Genomic DNA, 18,838 nt, shown 5'->3' with positions numbered 1-18,838 from the left:
TATAAAATCAATTAAATATATGATAATCAGTGACACATTATTTGATGGTCAAGTGGAGTCCTTTTCAAACAAAGGATGTCCATAAGCCTGTTTACAAGACTTGGAAAAAAGGTCAGTGGAAAGAGTAGACTTTACCAGCTTTGTAACAAAATATATGAAATAAGGAAGGAAAAGGATCAGAAAGACATAAGGAGCCTCAGGGGTCGTTTTGGCTACCACCTCTTTTAAAACTACAGAGAAGGAAAAATCCAGTTTTAGGTGAGTAGAGTTGCCAAATCCAGGAATGCCAGAACCTAGCATTGGACTAAAGCTTGAATCAATTTAAATTTTCAGTACAAAGTAATTATCAAGATCATAAGGCTTAAGCAAAAAAGAAACTTCTTAGCAGCAGTTAGTAAAGGTGGAGATAGAAGTGAATGAAAAGTAATCCACTTGGTAGACTTCATTTGACTAGATATTGCATTTTGTAGTAGAATTATTTTGCCTGCTTATTAAAGTACATATTAAACTACACAGAGTGGATATGGACAGATTCTCATTCTTAAAAGGATGTTTCCTATAGTCTTGTTCCAATTTCCAAGCTTTTCAGCAAATCTGGAGTTAACCAGGAGGAGAAAATTCTATTGGAACGTATTCTGGCTGCCGCTAGAAGATCTAGTGCTCTATGGTGATTCTGCACCATAGGTAACTGCAAATAATGATATAGACATCTTATGAATTGGCCTCATTTCAACTCATGGGAGGACTGGGTATACCTTGAAGAGTAAAATTGACAATATACCAGTCAGACTGAGTGTCTGTGAAACTAGTACTAAAAAAAACAGGGGCATGCCTTAATCCAATTCCAGATATCAGTAGTAATATTATGGGAAGACAAGAGAGAGTATACTTATTTAGCAAAAGAAGATGATTTATTTGGGATGTTGTCAGCACTGAAAACCAAAAGATAAATACTTAGTATCAGGTGGCTAGTAACTAAGTACTACTAAGCAACTTAAAGGAAATTTCAGTTCTGCAGTTCAATATATCTAAGTCTGAATACCTAAATTCAAAATATCTAATATTCTCTACTATAGGAGATGCTACTGATGATGAAAATTTGCAGACTTGGTTTAATATCAAAGCTATTACCTCCACCCCAACTCATTGATCTGGAGATGTATAATAGTTGATAACCTGATCTCATCAAATATATACAATTTTTATAGCAACTTTAACTATAAAGGAGAGAACTACAGCTAGACAGGATCTTTGTTGTATACACAGAGAGAGATTTTTGTTGCTTAAATCCTGAAATATTGCCTGGTTCTGTTGGGATATAATGCTAAACTATGGTTTAAAGCTTCAGGAAAGACATTTAGACTCATAGGTTCTGCCCTTCTCTGTCTATCTTTAGAAAATCCTAAGTATCTGAATAGGATGAAATAGTGGACATTACATGATAGCTGTTACACAATGACTGTATTTGGATAACCACATTAAAGAAACCATGATAAAACCAGGAAGTCTAACCACATATTCCCAAATCTTCAAACAAATATTTTCAATGAAGCCCAAGAACTCATTGCATCCAAATGCTGAAACTGCATCATTATACTGTATTTTTGAAACTGAATGTTTGCCCACACTTGGGCTTTTCTAGTATGTTTCCAACATTTTCGAGGGTTTTTTCCTAACATCCATCCTGAAAATAACTTATGCCTATAAGTCCTTCTTGGGGAAGATTTTTAATACTACCACACACAACAACAACAACATTTTTTTTTACTTTTTACCTATTTGTTGGCTGGAAGGAGTTGTCTGTTGAAGGCTCCAATAAAGAAAGTTCAGGGATGGCTGAAGAATTTCCGAGTCTGTTGGACTGCATTTCACAGACAAATTGATGACTGAATAACAGAAATACTGTACTCAGTATAATTATTATCCTTTTCAGATTTTAACATGTGAAATCTTTGGGGATAGACAGTTATACCAGCTCAGAGTACCAATCAGGTAAGTTTACAGTGTCATCATAGTCACAAAAGACCATCTGCTTCAAAACGACAGAAGAGAAATCCCGTAGTGAATATAGTCACAGCCGTGCTTAGTAATTAGCACCTTTATGGCCATTTTCAGTTTAGGATGCTGTAGTTATCCTCAAACATTACAGAGGAATATATTGACAATCTGACCCAAAGGGTCAAAATGCTCAGCCTTGCAGAAAGGCTAAGTAAGCAGAGGCTTAGGACAAGCTAGAACAAAAAAGTTGTGCTTTATTCTCGTACTTAATTCAGTAAGTACAATTCTCATCATTAATGTTTTAGTGTGATGTCTCCTAATATATGCAGGTGCATCCCTCTGGCTCAGAATATAAGCTAAACTAGCCAATGCAGACCCCAAAGGAAAAATGCATGCCTAAAACACTGCCACTGTTGGTAAACAGATTTGCACCACTATAAAAAAAGAAAGGATCTGCATTTTCCTCTTTGATTTGAGGATTCTCCCTCATATAACAAGTTCTATAAGCTGGGGATACAAGAAGAGTAAGCACTCTATTTGCAATCTACAAAGGTCACCCAGATAGCTCAGGCCAAGACTCTGGCCCTTGGAAAAGGCTTTAAGTGATACAATAAAAAATCCCACTCCTTCCCAGAATTGGGCCAACAGAAGTTGTGGTTTTGGAGTATGGTTGTCAACATGACAGACAAAGCCTAGTGTATCCCTCAAGATGTCAGAAATTTTGTACCCCTTTATAAGGGCAACTTTCAAGTAAAAAGTCAGATTGTTTACTTGTATCTGCAGTTAGTTGGTTATCTGTACAAATGGGTTAGAGTGAATAGTCAAGAGGGAAGGTAAGAGCAAAAAAATAATAGCTAGATGGACTTAATCAGATCTTCAAAAAGAGGTAGATGAAGAGTTTAAAGAAAAAAAGGTAAAGATGGTGTGCAAGAATAAAAAGCTACAGTGAGATACAGTAAATGATATTGTTGTAAATTAGATTTAATTATATACAGTATTTTTTCATAGAATCATAGCATCATAGGGTTGGAAGGGACCTTGGAGGTCTTCTAGTCCAACCCCCTGCCCAAGGTAGGAATCCTCATACCATCTTGGGCAAGTAGTTGTCCAATCTTTCTTGAAAACTCCAGCAATGGAGCACCCACAACTCTGGGAGGCAAGCTGTTCCACTGTTTAATAGTTCTCACTGTCAGGAAATTCCTCCTTATTTCCAGGTTGGATCTCCCTCTGACAAGCTTCCACTCATTGCTTCTTGACCTACCCTCAGGTGCTATGGAGAATAAATCGATGCCCTCTTCCCTGTGGCAGCCCTTCAAGTTTTGAAAGACTGCTATCATGTCTCCTCTCAGTCTTCTGTTCATTAAGCTAAACATACCTAGTTTCTTTAGCCGCTGTTCATAAGATTTAGCCTCCAGACCCCTTATCATCTTTGTTGCTCTTCTCTGCACTCTTTCTAGGGCCTTAGCAACTTTTTTGTATTGTGGTGACCAGAACTGGACGCAGTATTCCAATTGTGGCCTCACCAGTGCTGTATAGAACAGTATTATCACTTCCAGTGATCTTGATACTATCCCTCCGTTGATGCAGCCCAGGACTGCATTGGCTTTTTTGGCGGCAGCAGCGGCATACTGCTTACTCATTCTTAAGTGGTAGTCCTGTCATGGTGGTCTCAGATTCAGAGGCAGAGACCGGTAAGCAGCCAGCTCCAGAACTGCCCACAAATAATGAACAGTCAGCTCCAGAGTCACCAGATGGATTGCCATCTGAGCAGGCAGAGGAGGAGGGGCTGGCCAGGAACCAGCAGAGACAGCTGCTGCTGCTTTCTGAAGATGAGGGTGTGGAATTACCACCCCCTCCCAACACAAGAGCTCGGCAGGCTGCAAAGAGAGCAGAGCAAAGGCATTCTGCGAGATTACTCGCTAGGAAGGAGCCTCGCCCTCCTAAATGAGCCACATTGGGACTGCTCTTATTTAAGAAGAGCTATAAACTCGAGCCTCTTCATTGGTAACAACTGTTTGCAAACCCAGACTCTGTGCATCTTACTTTTGGATTTGAACCCATGTGACTGTGATTCTGAACCTGGACCAGCTGATGACCTTGCTACAACGTTTTGGACCCTGGATTTTGCCTGACTACTCTTGTGCCTGCCCCTTCGATTTTGGACTATCTCTCTAGGCAAGTTTGCTGGACTTGCGGGGACTTGATTTCTCTTGTGCATGTGTGCATGTATGCATTTGCACATACCTTTCCCTCTGCTGCTTGCTATTTGCTTAAAAACCCACCTAGTAAAAGTTTGCAACTACCTCTTCATGTACTTGTGTGTGCTTGGCCTGAGGCAGGACAGGTCCACAAGGACACCTAGATCCCTCTCATTGGCACAACTGTTGAGCCAGGTACTGCCTATCTTGTACTTGTGCATCTGGTTTTTCCTGCCTAAGTGTAGGACCTTACATTCCTCGCCATTGAACTTTATCTTGTTGGATAGAGCCCAATGCTCAAGTCTGTCAAGATTCTTCTGAAACTTGAGTCTATCTTCCAAAATGTTAGCAATTCCCCCCAGCTTTGTGTCATCTGCAAATTTGATGAGCGCCCCTTCAAACCCCTCATCTAGGTCATTTATGAAGATGTTGAAGAGCACTGGGCCCAAGGCAGAACCTTGATGTACCCCACAGCATACTTCCCTCCATGTAGATGTAGTTCCATTAAGGACCACACACTGAGTGCAGTTGGTCAGCCAACTGCCAATCCATTTTCTTATCCCATGCCTTAATTTCTTTAGTTTATTGTTTCTTATTCTTTTTTTGTGCTTTGTATAAGGTTGCTTACCTTGAAATAATGCTATGTACCATAAAACATCCTTCCTCTTAAATGATATAAAAAGAAAACATTTAACCAGTCATTCTCAAACTGCAATCCTGAAGAAAACAAAACCCACTACAATATGTATTTAATTTCTTAAAAGGTATAATTGCAAATGATGTCATTGAATCCATTGGAGATGGGCGGAGAAAGAGGGAAGGAAAGGGAAGGGAAAAAGTATGTCTAGTTTGGCCCCCAAATCCTACAGATAAATAATTCTTGCAATCCCTAAACCAAACGTCCAAACAAATTTAGACACTCACCTAAGTGAAGCAATCTGAAATCTGTATTATCCAACTCTCGTTCTCTTGCATACCTCAGTTGAACCAGGAAGAGGAGATTTAACAAAAGTGGTAAGTTCTGGCTTACTAAAACAAAAGAACATGAAGCAATAGTTGGAAATTGCAGGAAAGCATATTACCAAGCTGTACAAGGTATTCATAGTGAATCAAACTCTCACAGGAGGTAGTGGGCTTTTCTTCACTCAAGGTAATCTAGTAGAAGTATACAGTCATTTGAGGACAGAATTCAACTAGATTATGATCACTGTTAAGTCCCTTTGTTACATACTGACTTAGAAAGATAAATGAAACCTACAAAGTGGTGTCAGTTGAATTAAGCATTACCTTTATAAATGGGCATATATCTACCTTTTCATTTCAACTTAGCCCTATTGATACCATTTGAAGAAAAAAAAAGTTCTAACAAAGCAGCAACTTGTTGTAGGTTTCCCTAAATTTTACATATTTCACTTTGGTATTCAAAAGCAATAGAATCTGTGTTGCATTAATGCAAAGTATTGTCTCATTTTACATTTGAAGTGCAACCTATGCAGCATGCTATATAGCTGTATATTATAGGACCACAGATTTCTTAGATTTATGTCCCATCTTTTCATTCAGAAGCTCAAAGCAGTATATATAGCACTTTCTCCCCTTATTTTCCCCCACAATAACAGCCCAATGAGGTAGGTTGGGCTGAGAGAAAGAGAGAGAGAGAGAGAGGTCCAAAGTTATCCAGTGAGCTTCCACAGCTAAAGGTGGACTCCACACTGCTTGTCCAGTACCTCAACAACTACACTACACTGGGTCTCAGGGATGTACAATTAATTAACATGATTTAATATAATAATCATGATTTTTTTATATGTCCTGAAAACAGGAAAAAACATTAATATTATATCAGTGTGACGAAAGCTGTTTCAGTGATAATCAAGCTGTGCCAGACCATTCCTGTCCTAATCAGAAAGGAAGAATCACTACTCTGTTCCTTCCATCTATGCTGAATGTGGAACTCACGAATGTAGAAGTGGTCTTTGCATTGCTAACTACAAAATTCAGTTGCAGACTAAAAACATTATCTTGCTCAAATACATACCTATAGAGAACTCCATAACCCAATACCTCTGTTCAACAGCATTTCACAATCAAATTTCGCTGGAGTATTTGCTACTTAATTATCTGTCTATTCACCTTGTGAAATACTGGAATCATTTTCTACTAAAAGCTGTTGCAAAGTCTGTAAAAATTGGCTCCGAAGAAGGTCACAGATATGGATATCCTCAGCTATTCTTAAGAAAGTTTTCAGTGAAATTAAGACTTTGTGAGCCACTTCATTGGTGCCAAAGCAGACTAGATCCTGAGTGGGAAAACAAATCAGACTTCATTTATGTGGATAACATTATTTACATTTGTCCTATTGACATTAATATGAACACTTAATGAGAAACCAAAACCAAAATGCTGGGAAAAGATAGAAAATACTATTGTTAAATATGACAAGATAAGAAACATTGAAGACATTTTCCTCATTTTAGGTCTTTCTTATTCTGTCTTTCAAATTTTACAGAAAATGGTTAACAAAGAATAATGGCTTTATATAAACTATATTTTATATACTGGAAACAGATCTATAATTTAAATCTTTTCAGATTGTGATTTTGTTCACTTTTATAAAATCACATACCAGCAATACAAGTATAGCACTGGGATTGCCTTTTAGCATACAAAGCAAACCATTAAAATTGTTTGAAGAGTCAGGAAAGCCAACAGAGCATCTTGTGGCATCATCTTCATATTCAGTTTGGGAGAAATCTTCACAGGAAAACCAGAGTTGAAGGATGCAGTGACCAAATCTTCCCATAAGATCAGGATATTGTAAAAAGAACTTAAGCATCAAAGGATGATGAACATATACTAGGCTGAAATCAGATATAACATCCAGGATTTTCCTTATAGCAGAAAGTGAAGCCTCAATGTGGAGAATAGAGGGAGAGGAGAATAAAAGAAAGTCAATATAAAGTCAGAATCATCTCTTGGGGCAATCATATTTATAATTTTTTCAATTAATAAAATAGTAATATAACAGGTTCAAATCATTTTCATTGTAGTAGTAACCTTCTCAAGGTTTCTTTTAGGTATAGAAAATAAATAATAATATGAAAGCATCTGAAGTTAGTAGCTTCAATAACATGGAATACTATTCCACCACTTTTTTGTTGCTGAAAGTGGTTTGATATTGTACACATATATAACTACACTTGTAACATCTTTAGATGGTATTTGCAAGATTATAATGAGTAGCAATAAACTCTAGATTTTTCCAAACAAGTATTTTATTGTGGAACTGCTCTGCTTCATTCAGGCAACTCTGCATGAGTGGAAGGTTCAGGTAATACCAACTTCCATAGTCCCACCATGTTCTTCTATCACTTGTATAATTTTTTCTTACAATTAAAAAAAAAGAAGGAAAGGTAGGAGGAGAATTATTTTTGACTGTAGCATTAAAAGTAGTCTGCGTGGAAACAATTATTTGTCTCCTTCTCTTGTCATGCCAGTGTTCTTTTGCAAAGGGTTGCTGTCATTCTTTTTCTTTGGGTATTTTTAGCATTTTTGCCTGTACATTTTCCCATGCATGCTATTTGAGCATGGCATCTAGTTATGTTTGCCTGCATTGCCTCATTATTCAAGAATTTTTCTGGGGAGTTTGATCTTTGTTACACTGAACTACTGTGTAAAACATAAAAGAGTTATTCACCAAACCTTAATTAAACAAACCCAAATATAATGATGGCAAGATCACCTAGATGACTGTGGCTGAGCTCAAAAAGCTAAGCATGATGGAACCTAGTAAGCCCTTGGGTGGGAGACCATCAGGAAATACCATTTCTGTAGGCCAGACTGGAAAGTTGAAAAAGCATCACAGAAGACAATGGCATCTATTTCTATTCGTTTCCATAAAAACTTCATGGACACATCCATAAAGTCCCCAATGTTAAGCCAGTTCAAAGGCCATTATACTCCCAAAGCAAAATAGCTTTCTCAGAAAAGAATGGGATACTAAGCTGCTGATGACAACAACAAAATACTAGTTTTTAATTGTCTGGAAAATTCCTTCAATGAAAATAATGTGATGTGTTAAAATTTAAAAGCTGCACCTGGATATAAAGATTAAGCCAGTGTTTACCAAGTCTAAAGCTTTACTCTTGTGTTGACAAATTGCCAGAAGGTACAAAATAGCTTTAACAATATATGGAGGTGGACAATCTCCCTGGTCCTCAACTGATAGAAGAAAACTTGATATAGCTGAGAATAGCTCTGTTTCTGGAACAAATCTGAAAATAAAAGATTAAAAAACACTTAAGCTGATTCATCTTGCTTACTAACTGCTTTTCCTATTCATGCCATACCACTTACCTGTCTTCATGACTAAAAGCAAGGTAGAAAAGAAACAGAAGGCTATATTGCTGATTGCGAAGTGTTTCATTTAAAAATAAGGGATCTGGGGTTTCAGATAAGAGTCTGAGGCTTTCCACTGCACTGAAGTTTAGCTGCGGCAGAGTCTTCCACAGGAGTTCAGATATTTCTTGCTCTATGAGGGAAAAACAGCAGCAACCAAAAATGTTGCAAAAACCTGGACAGCAAATAAACAATTTCTGGCTTAGAATTCTAACCCCCTACTCCTAATACGATTTTGGTAACAATGATCACATTATTGTTTTACTCTACAAAAGAGAACAGATTTTTCTTTTTCCTCTTAGTTCATTTTGCTAGTGCAGTTCAAAAACATGCAAATGTGAGTAGATTAATAGGTACCACTTTGGCGGGCAGGTAACAGCGTTCCGTTTAGTCATGCCGGCCACATGACCACGGAAGTGTCTACGGACAAACGCCGGCTCTTCGGCTTTGAAACGGAGATGAGCACCGCCCCCTAGGCTCGGACACGACTGGACTTAATGTCAAGGGAAACCTTTACCTTTACTATGATACCACTAGCCTGTATAACGATCATGGCAAATACATATAACAATTTAGAGGTTGAACTGAAGGGCCCACCCCACAAATACAAGAATCTATATTTTAAATATATCACTTATAGAGCCTACATATTCATATCTATCTCCACAAATTGGGCATATTTTTCCCAGATTTCCTGCCACAATCTTTATTCTTAGACTATAACAGTATGCTGCAGTTCAAAGAAATTTCACAAATAAACAGTTACATCTTTTATCAGACTTACTTTGTTGTGAGGAATCCACCATCTTCTCAGAGGACAAATAAAGACTAAGGCACATCCTATGAAGAAAGCTAGAACAAGCTTGATTCAATGCAGCATTACTTTAAATAAAAAGAAATCATGCAAAATGAAAATTTGACAGTGCATCCATGGACAAAGCATCCCTCTTAGTTTAATTATATAGTATTCTATAAAGCTATGAAGGGCTAAATTTTGAAATAAATAATTGTATTGACTCAGAAAGTTTTGGCATCTTCAGAACATTCAAAATTAACCAGCTGCTTTATAAAAATTATAAACATGTCTTTAAGCTATCTAAATGGAAAGCAAAGTAACAAAATCCTTAGAAATTTCTGGAGATAATAGATCTATTTAAGTAAAAATAATGTTTCAACAGAACTGAGCATGACATAAGTTTAGTATCAAATTTAATACCTTTGTCCAATGCAGAATTTGGCTTTCAATTCCAGGTTCAGTTGGATGAAAGAAGAAGATGCTAAAGAGAAAGATAATTCTACTCATGCAAAATGTTTGAATTAAAATAAGTGTATTTTTGTCTTTTTTTTAAAGTAGCTATGCATGCAATAGTGCTTGAATTAAAAAAGCTTCTTGGCACATCTTTTCAAGACTAATAAAGTACTATTGCCATCATTTCAGCACCATTTTCCTGATATTTTGGTAAGCAAAGTTTTAATTTTTCTTTCTAAAAATATGCATGAAGATGTACCTCAGTAAAAAGTGTGTTAGAACAAATGCAATAATTTATTTGTTCATTTGTTTTTCAAATTTCTACCACCGCCCATCTAACCCCCTAGGGGGACTCTGGGTAGTTTACAATAAAATTGACAGTTAAAATCATAAAACATATAAATTACATTACAAATGACCAATATAAATAGAGAATAAATAAATATAAAATCCAAGCAGTGATAAGATCTCATTCCATAGGGAGGGCATTACGGCACCAGCCACCCCCAGGAAGGACTATTGCCCTTCCCACCCCAGGCGAGGCAGCAGAACCAGGTCTTCAAATTCTTCCCGAAGGCCAGAAGTGAAGGGGCCTGCCTCACCTCCAGGGGCAGAATGTTCCAGGAGGTGGGTGCCACTGCAGAGAAGGCCCACCTCCTGGACCCCCCCAGGTGGAATTCTGTTACCGATGGGGTCCGTAGCATGCCCCCTCTGCATGACTGGGTGGGACAGGTCAATGTTATGGGGATGAGATGGTCCCTTAGGTAACCTGGCCCCATGCCATGTAGGGTTTTAAAGGTGATAACCAACACCTTGAATTGGACCCAGAAGCAAATCAGCACCCAATGCAGCTTGTGCAGCAGTGGCGTTATATGTGCCCTTCTAAGGGCTCCTAAAACTGCTCGCACAGCTGCATTCTGCACCAGCTATAGCTTCCAGATACTCAAGGGTAGCCTCATTTAGAGCGTGTTGCAGTAGTCTATATGGGAGATGACCAGGGCATGAGTGACTATTCAGAAGGCATCTCAATCCAGGAACAGGCGTAACTGGCGCACAACACAAAGTTGTGCAAAGGCCCTTCTGGCCACAACTGCCACCTGCTCTTTGAGCAAGGGTCGTGAGTCCAGGAGGACCCCCAGGTTCTGCACTGGGTCTGAATGGGGCAGTGCCACCCCATTCAGAACTAAAGATGACAACTTCCCAGATACAGAGAGGCTGTCAACCAACAGCCACTCCGTCTTACCAGGGTTCAGCTGAAGCCTGTTGTTCCCCATCCAGACCCCCACAGCCCTCAAGCACTGAGAAAGGGCAGTCACTGCATCACTTAGCTCACCTAAGATGGAGATATATAACTGAGTATCATCAGCATATTGGTGATACCTCATCCCGTGGTGACGGATGATCTCCCCAGTGGTTTCATGTAGATGTTGAATAGGAGAGGGAAGAAAACCGAACCCTGCGGCACCCCACACAAGAGGGGTCGAGGGTCATCTCTCTCATCTCCTATCATCACCGATTGGGACCGGCCCTGGAGGAAGGAGGTGAACCAGCGCAGAACCACGCCACCCACCCCCAACTCCCTGAGCCGCCCCAAAAAGATACCATGGTCGATGGTATCGAAAGCCACTGAGAGGTCAAGAAGAGCCAGGATGGATGCACTCCCTCCATCCTGCTCCTGCCAGAGATCATCCATTGGTTGCATCCACAACCAATGCAGTCTCTGTCCCATATCCTGAAACCTGACTGAAAGGGGTCTAGATAATTTATTTAATAAATGATAGAAAAGTATTATTTAGTAAATAGAAAAATATTATTCAATAAATGGTGTGCCCAAGTAATTTACTTTGCCTTGCCTACGTACCACTGCAACACATTCTAAAATGGATGGCAGGTAGCAGAATGTATGCTCACTGTTATGAGTTGTAATATAATGTATTACTTGTGGGTAGAATATAAGGAGTGGGAAAAATGAGCCAGCTATGCATGTGTCGGTGACTCTTTACTCATGATGTAACCTGCAAGCTATCAGCAAAGCCTACCTATGTATTGGAGTTGTCTTTCTTAATATTTTCTAAGTTTGCTGTGGTAGCAAACATAACACTCACAGGAACCGCTGTATCTGCCAAATTGTGGAAAGTCATCTGCAGTTCTGCCAGTAGTTATAGCAGAAGGACAAAGATTGGCAGCACTAGGAGCCACCAATCTTGGTAAGGCAGTTTACCTACTGAATCATATAATTAGAAGCACATTTATTTAGGATTTTTATGGCATTTTTGGCGTCATTAAAGTTCAGCAATTAAAAAAATGTATTTTAATCTGAAAGTAGTCTGCTGCAGCTCTCCTTACCCATCTTAATGGAGAATCTCTTACGCATGTCTGGCATAACATTGAACAGGATGCTGAGAGTTGAAATGAAGACTTCCATGACACCTAGGCGGACAGCCCTTTCAGAATATTTCTGCAAGAACATATATACATATTCTCCCTATTACAGAAAGTAGTGAAATGCAATTCAGAAATGCAAATCAGTATGGGCCTAGCAGACCTATAACTCTAAGCTGCATAATATAATCTATTGTAGCTGAAAGCTCTTTTCCTGAAACAACTTGTTTTCTTAACAACACTTGAAATGCCAAATAGAGTATGATAATAAAATTAACTGGATTTATAAATGTTACTCATTGTTACTCATTTAATAAAAATCAGAAGCAGAGGACATGGAAGCTTTGCCTCCATTAACTAAACTTTGCCACAGTTTCTTCTGTCTGACCTACAGTTTCAACTATTTTCTTTTTCTTTCTTTCTTTTTGTTTTCCTGTACATTTATATGACCTACTTGATGTTAAGGACATAGTGAAAGTAATTACCATGACCATGGGAATGCAAAGAGAATCAGATATCCTTAGAAGAAATTCCGAAAATCCTTTCAGTGTATCAATATTCTCTGAGTTTGGAGCTGTAAAAGTGTTCTCCTGAGCCAGAGGATCCTTTTGGCATTGCACAGCTAAGCTAAAAAGTTATAAAACCCATTAGATACAAGCTATATTACATCATATTTCTGTATCTTCCCTTAACCCCAGCATCAATTTAGACATGGTGAGGTTCTAAGCTATGGAAAGCCATAGAGACTCTATTAGGCAGATGGTAATAGAGAAAGGTTGTATAACTTGGTAAGAATGCTTCCGAGATGCATAACAACCCATGATGGGGTGAGGAAAGGTCCTCTATGAACAGGAGGTGTGAATGCATGCAGAAATAAAGCATACCTTAATCAATTAATGAGAATCATATGAGGCATACAGGAGGCTTAATTTATGGAGACTTTCATATATGAAATTATAATAAAACTGTAACAAATTACACAAAATCTGGACTGTGAAGAATCCTTCAATGTAGCTTGCTAAGTTTACAGTATGCCTAAATCTGGCTCTGCTTAATCCTGAAGATCCTTTGATTCTAATGTTGTGGCTGGAGCACAGGATTTGGAGAGAGAGAGTGAGTGAGTGAGAGAGAGAGTGTGTGTGTGCATACATTTTTTCCACTGAAAAAGTTAACTGTGTAGTCATATATAAATCAGCTTACCACTTCAAAATATTTAATTAAATACATAGTAAGAGACAAGGTCAGACCAGTTAGATACATTCAGCTGAAATGTCAGTAGAATTCTACACATAAAATTACTTCTTCATGCAAACATTCTCTTTGATCAGACATATACATAGACAGAGTTCTATTCACTTTCTCTGCAATAGAAATTGATAGGCATGACCCTACTTCTTCTATTTTGAAGATGTGAGCATGATTTAAACTCTTAGCCCAGTCTATTTTACATTTGCAAGCATAATATGAGATAACCTGAGATGGACTTCCAGGAAGAAAGGCAAGGTACAAGCATAGCAGGACAAATAAATGAATAAGACTCCATTCATACCTGACAAGATTAAGTATAGCTAAATAAAATAAGCTAAAGTTCTTGATATTACATAATATTGAGACATAGCACAAATATAAAACTCAAATCACATTATCGGGTTTTTAAATTTTTGAAAAAAACCTTCCTGATAGCTATTGTATCAACTGAACATATGTGCATAAAATAAGAATTATAACTGAAGCCCCTTCAACCATTTATTCATCTCAGTCAATAGCAGTACCCAGCCAATTTTGTCTGTACTCAAAAGTTAAACGGTGTCAAGCCTGGTTAGTACTTGGATGTGAGACCTCCAGGGAAGGTCACAGCTATAAGCAAGAATGAAAAGATCTAAAAAAAAAATTAAAATTCCAATGTCAATGTCAAAACACTTCTGTATTCTTGCTAACAAAACTACATGAATATGTCCATGAAGTCATCAAGAGTCAAGAATGACTGAGGGTCATGTTCAGATATAAACACTTTTCCACTGAATACAGGTAGTCCTTCGGGTTCGAAGAAGACACACTGTTGTGCAGTTCATCTGTGGACATGGAGGTGGCTCTGCAGTCCCAGTCTGGAAGCACAGAGTCTAGCACAATGGGGGCACTGGAAGTCCATTGTTGTAGTAACTGTGGGTGTTATTCTGTGATGCCACTCACGGTTTTCTCTCAGTTTTTGGCCGTGCCTGTCTTCAAGGCTGGTGGAGGCTTCAAAACACAGGGCTTGCCAGCAGGTTCTGTCAGAAGCCGCAGCTTCTAGTTCCCTTGGCTGGATGTCACAGTGGCATAGGGTTTCTTTCACAGTGTCTTTGTAGTGCTTGTGTGGTTGACCTCAAGGGCTCTTCCCAGTCTCTAGTCTAACATAGAGCAACTGGCAAGGCATATGGTGGTCATCCATTCTGATGACGTCCCACCCACATCTGGGCTCTGATAATCAGGGGCTCAGTGCTGGTGGACTTTGCATGATCCAAGACCTCCAAGTCGGTGACACAGTTTTGGCAACAAATGCCAAGGATGGAGCGGAGAGTGCGCATGTGAAATTTCTCCAGTTGTTTGATTTGTCATCAGTATAGAGTCCAGGACTCACATCCATATAGGAGAGAAGAGATTATCACAGTTCTGTAGATTTTCAGCTTTGTGGAGATATGGACATTGTGTTGATTGAGCACTCTAGTATGCAGCCACCCCAGAGCCTGGCTGGCTTTGCTGATCCTGGAATCGATTTCTTTCTCCAAAGACCCATCGCTCAAGATGATGCTTCCCAGGTATTTGAAGCTGTTTACATTTGTCAGTGGGTGTTGTCAACAGTGATTTTTGGCTCTGTGGGGTTGGTATTTGGCATGGGCTGGTAAAGGACTTCAGTCTTGTTCAGGTTGATAATCAGGCTGAAGAGCATAGCAGCATCTGAGAATTTGTTCAGTATCAACTGTAGATCACTGTCTTTTTGCACCAGGAGCATGCAGTCATCAGCAAAGAGGGTTTCTTGAATGATTGTATGGAGGTCCTTCATCCCAGTGTTCAAGTAGCAAGGGTCAAAGAGAGAGCCATCCAATCAGTACCTAATGTATACTCCCTCCTTCAGACCCTGGGCAGCACATGACAACATGCAAGCAAAGAACAGATTGAACAGGACTGGGGCTAGCACACAACCCTGCTTCACCCCATTGGAAATGGCAAATGCAGCTGATGTATTACCATTGTAAAGAACCTGTCCTGTCATTCCATCATGGAGAAGCTGAATCAACTTCACGAATTTCTTCGGGCATCCATATCGTCTCAGGATGGTGCAGAGAGCCTCCCTGTTTATAGTGTCAAATGCCTTTGCCAGGTTGTGTATTAAATATAATATTTGTGTACTTAATATTTGAGTTTCTAAATGGATTTTCATAACCATTCCTAGCATCAGCAAAGTTGAACAAAACGCTTTCTCACCTGCAAGCATTTCTGAAGCTTTCTAAGGCACTCTGCAAGAACTGTGCATGTTGTGACACTGCTCTGTTCTTACATCTACCCCCTTGATGATCCTGTGATATTGAAAGAAAAGAAATCATTAAGAATATTTTTATGGTACCATAGACCAACATTTAGATTAATAATTAAATTCATAAAATAATGGTGTGCAAATATGGTACAAAGTACATTTAACAGATGCAAAGAATCATCTTTAGAAGAAAGGAGTACTCAACTGCTTCAATATATGGGGATGGGAGCACTTTCATCAAATTTTGTTAGATTAAAAAAAGTACAGTTTGTATTTGTCATATATATCACACATTACTGATACTCAGTCAGAACAAAAAAGGATTTATGAGGCACTAACCATCAGCCTCTTACTAAAAGGTGCCAATGGTAGATCGTTACATCGCATTAATACAGTTTCAATCAATTTCTGTAGCTGTCCATATTGTATAGGTGGAAAGCTCACATGATCCTTTCTGTGCTGAGAAAAGCAGGAAAATGTTAAGCAAGGATAATAGTATAAGTAAGTGTCAACTTGAACATTGTGGTAACAGTTTTAAATATTTAAAGACAAAAGTGTCCCATTCAAAAAAACTTATAAATCTGATTTCCTGTTTTAACCATAACATTTAATTTTTTTTCAAATGAACTATATCAATTAAAATACATGAATGAATGAATGGCAATCTTTGGTTACATTTCTCATCTATTTAATTAACCTTATTTTCACTGTCCATAGCTACTACCCCCAACACTTTTTGTACTGCCAATTTAATTATTGAGAAAAGCATTTGAGAGAAATGCTGTGAACAAATTAACTATGAATAGAGGGAGGATATTTACATACATTTTTTCCTGCTAAAATCATACTAGTCGTTTCTCTTTTCTCCAAATGAATACTTTGGGCATACTTTGGGCATAATATATTACCAAACAACATGCATGTTATTGAATATCCATATCCTGTTAGCCTAAGTCTTAAAGAGTTTTACCAGTAAGGGACAAATTGGAAGAAAGTTATAAAAGAAGATGCAGAGCTAAGGGAAGTATCTACAGTATATCTTCCAGAAAATAAATAAAGCCTTTCTTCAACACTCAGTAAAACACTTGTAATTTACCTCAAAATTGCAGTCACGGCTTTCACAGCTTCGACTGCTACTTCAATAACAGGGCATTTCACAGCTTCCAAAAGAGCATTAATAGCATCTTTAAATACAGCAATATTTGTAAATAATTTGATTTCTACTGGTTGCCTGAAATTAAATAAAATATTCAAAGTTTTTGCCTGACAGAAAAACTTATATAATACTGTATATCATTTTGAATATCAGCATAACAGAAATTAAAGTATGGTATTTCAAATTCACTTCAGCAAAGGATCATTCCTTGTCGTGGTGCTGGAGCTTGAGCACCTCAGTGACGCCTTGAGCTAAACCGTGAAGGGCCACCCAAGACGGGAAGGTCATGACAGAGAGGTCAGACTAAATGCAATCTCTGGGGAAGGTAATGGCAACCCACCCCAGTATTCTTGCCGTGAAAACTAAATGGATCAGTACAACCAGAGATATGTTGGTATACCATCGGAAGATGGTCAAAATGCTACTGGCGAGGAACAGAGGATGAGTCCAACTAGCCCCAGATGTGATGACGCAGCTAGCTCAAAGCCGAAAAGACGGCTAGCGGCTGACAGTGCTGGTGGTGAATGGGGAATCCGATGTTCTAAGGATCAACACACCATTGGAACCTGGAATGTAAGATCTATGAGCCAGGGCAAATTGGATGTGGTTATTGGTGAGATGTCAAGATTAAAGATAGACATTTTGGGCGTCAGTGAACTGAAATGGCCACTTCACATCAGATGACCACCAGATCTACTACTGTGGACAAGAGGACCACAGAAGAAATACAGTAGCCTTCATAATTAATAGTAAAGTGGCTAAAGCAGTGCTTGGATACAATCCAAAAAACGACAGAATGATCTCAATTCAAATTCAGGGCAAACCATTTAACATCACAGTGATCCAAATATATGCCCCAACCACAGATGCTGAAGAAGCTGAAGTAGATCAGTTCTATGAGGATCTGCAGCACCTACTGGACAATACACCTAAAAGAGATGTTATTTTCATCACAGGAGACTGGAATGCTAAGGTGGACAGTCAAATGACACCTGGAATTACAGGTAAGCATGGTCTGGGAGAACAAAACGAAGCAGGACATAGGCTGATAGAATTTTGCCAAGACAACTCACTCTACATAACAAACACTCTCTTCCAACAACCTAAGAGACGGCTTTATACATGGACTTCACCAGATGGACAACACTGAAATCAGCTTGACTACATCCTTTGCAGCCAAAGGTGGCAGACATCCATACAGTCAGTAAAAACAAGACCTGGAGCTGACTGTAGTTCAGAACACGAACTTCTTATTGCACAATTTAGGATCAGACTAAAGAGATTAGGGAAGACCCACAGATCAGCTAGATACGAGCTCACTAATATTCCTACGGAATATACAGTGGAGGTGAAGAATCGATTTAGGGACTGGACTTAGTAGATAGGGTCCCGGAAGAACTATGGACAGAAGTTCGCAACATTGTTCAGGAGGCGGCAACAAAATATATCCCAAAGAAAGAGAAAACCAAGAAGGCAAAATGGCTGTCTGCCGAGACACTAGAAGTAGCCCAAGAAAGAAGGAAAGCAAAAGGCAACAGTGATAGGGGGAGATATGCCCAATTAAATGCAAAATTCCAGTGGTTAGCCAGAAGAGACAAGGAATTGTTTTTAAACAAGCAATGCGCGGAAGTGGAAGAAGACAATAGAATAGGAAGGACAAGAGACCTCTTCCAGAAAATTAGAAACATCGGAGGTAAATTCCAGGCAAAAATGGGTATGATCAAAAACAAAGATGGCAAGGACCTAACAGAAGAAGAAGAGATCAAGAAAAGGTGGCAAGAATATACGGAAGACCTGTACAGGAAGGATAACAATATCAGGGATAGCTTTGACAGTGTGGTCGGTGAGCTAGAGCCAGACATCCTGAAGAGTGAGGTTGAATGGGCCTTAAGAAGCATTGCTAATAACAAGGCAGCAGGAGACGATGGTATCCCAGCTGAATTGTT

General features: G+C 38.9%; 1 protein-coding gene across 2 annotated transcripts in view; it reads right to left on the bottom strand.

Moving 5' to 3' along the window:
• Positions 1-18,838, bottom strand: part of MEI1 (meiotic double-stranded break formation protein 1) — a 58,032-nt gene that overhangs the window by 19,791 nt on the left and 19,403 nt on the right. For both annotated transcript variants that reach the window (XM_063308464.1, XM_063308465.1), the window contains exons 6-18: positions 16,833-16,967; positions 16,076-16,190; positions 15,688-15,779; positions 12,711-12,852; positions 12,190-12,301; positions 9,811-9,871; positions 9,379-9,476; positions 8,553-8,727; positions 8,323-8,470; positions 6,823-7,107; positions 6,330-6,495; positions 5,121-5,225; positions 1,776-1,886 (exon numbers count right to left, since the gene is read on the bottom strand). In XM_063308464.1, coding sequence (XP_063164534.1) covers positions 1,776-1,886; positions 5,121-5,225; positions 6,330-6,495; positions 6,823-7,107; positions 8,323-8,470; positions 8,553-8,727; positions 9,379-9,476; positions 9,811-9,871; positions 12,190-12,301; positions 12,711-12,852; positions 15,688-15,779; positions 16,076-16,190; positions 16,833-16,967 — 1,745 coding nt within the window. The remainder of the gene's footprint in view (positions 1-1,775; positions 1,887-5,120; positions 5,226-6,329; positions 6,496-6,822; positions 7,108-8,322; positions 8,471-8,552; positions 8,728-9,378; positions 9,477-9,810; positions 9,872-12,189; positions 12,302-12,710; positions 12,853-15,687; positions 15,780-16,075; positions 16,191-16,832; positions 16,968-18,838) is intronic.

This window comes from Candoia aspera, chromosome 7 (genome assembly GCF_035149785.1).
Source record: "Candoia aspera isolate rCanAsp1 chromosome 7, rCanAsp1.hap2, whole genome shotgun sequence".
NCBI lineage: Eukaryota > Metazoa > Chordata > Lepidosauria > Squamata > Boidae > Candoia > Candoia aspera.
The sequence above is the reverse complement of the archived record's forward strand: the minus strand, read 5'-3'. Positions and strand labels throughout refer to the sequence as shown.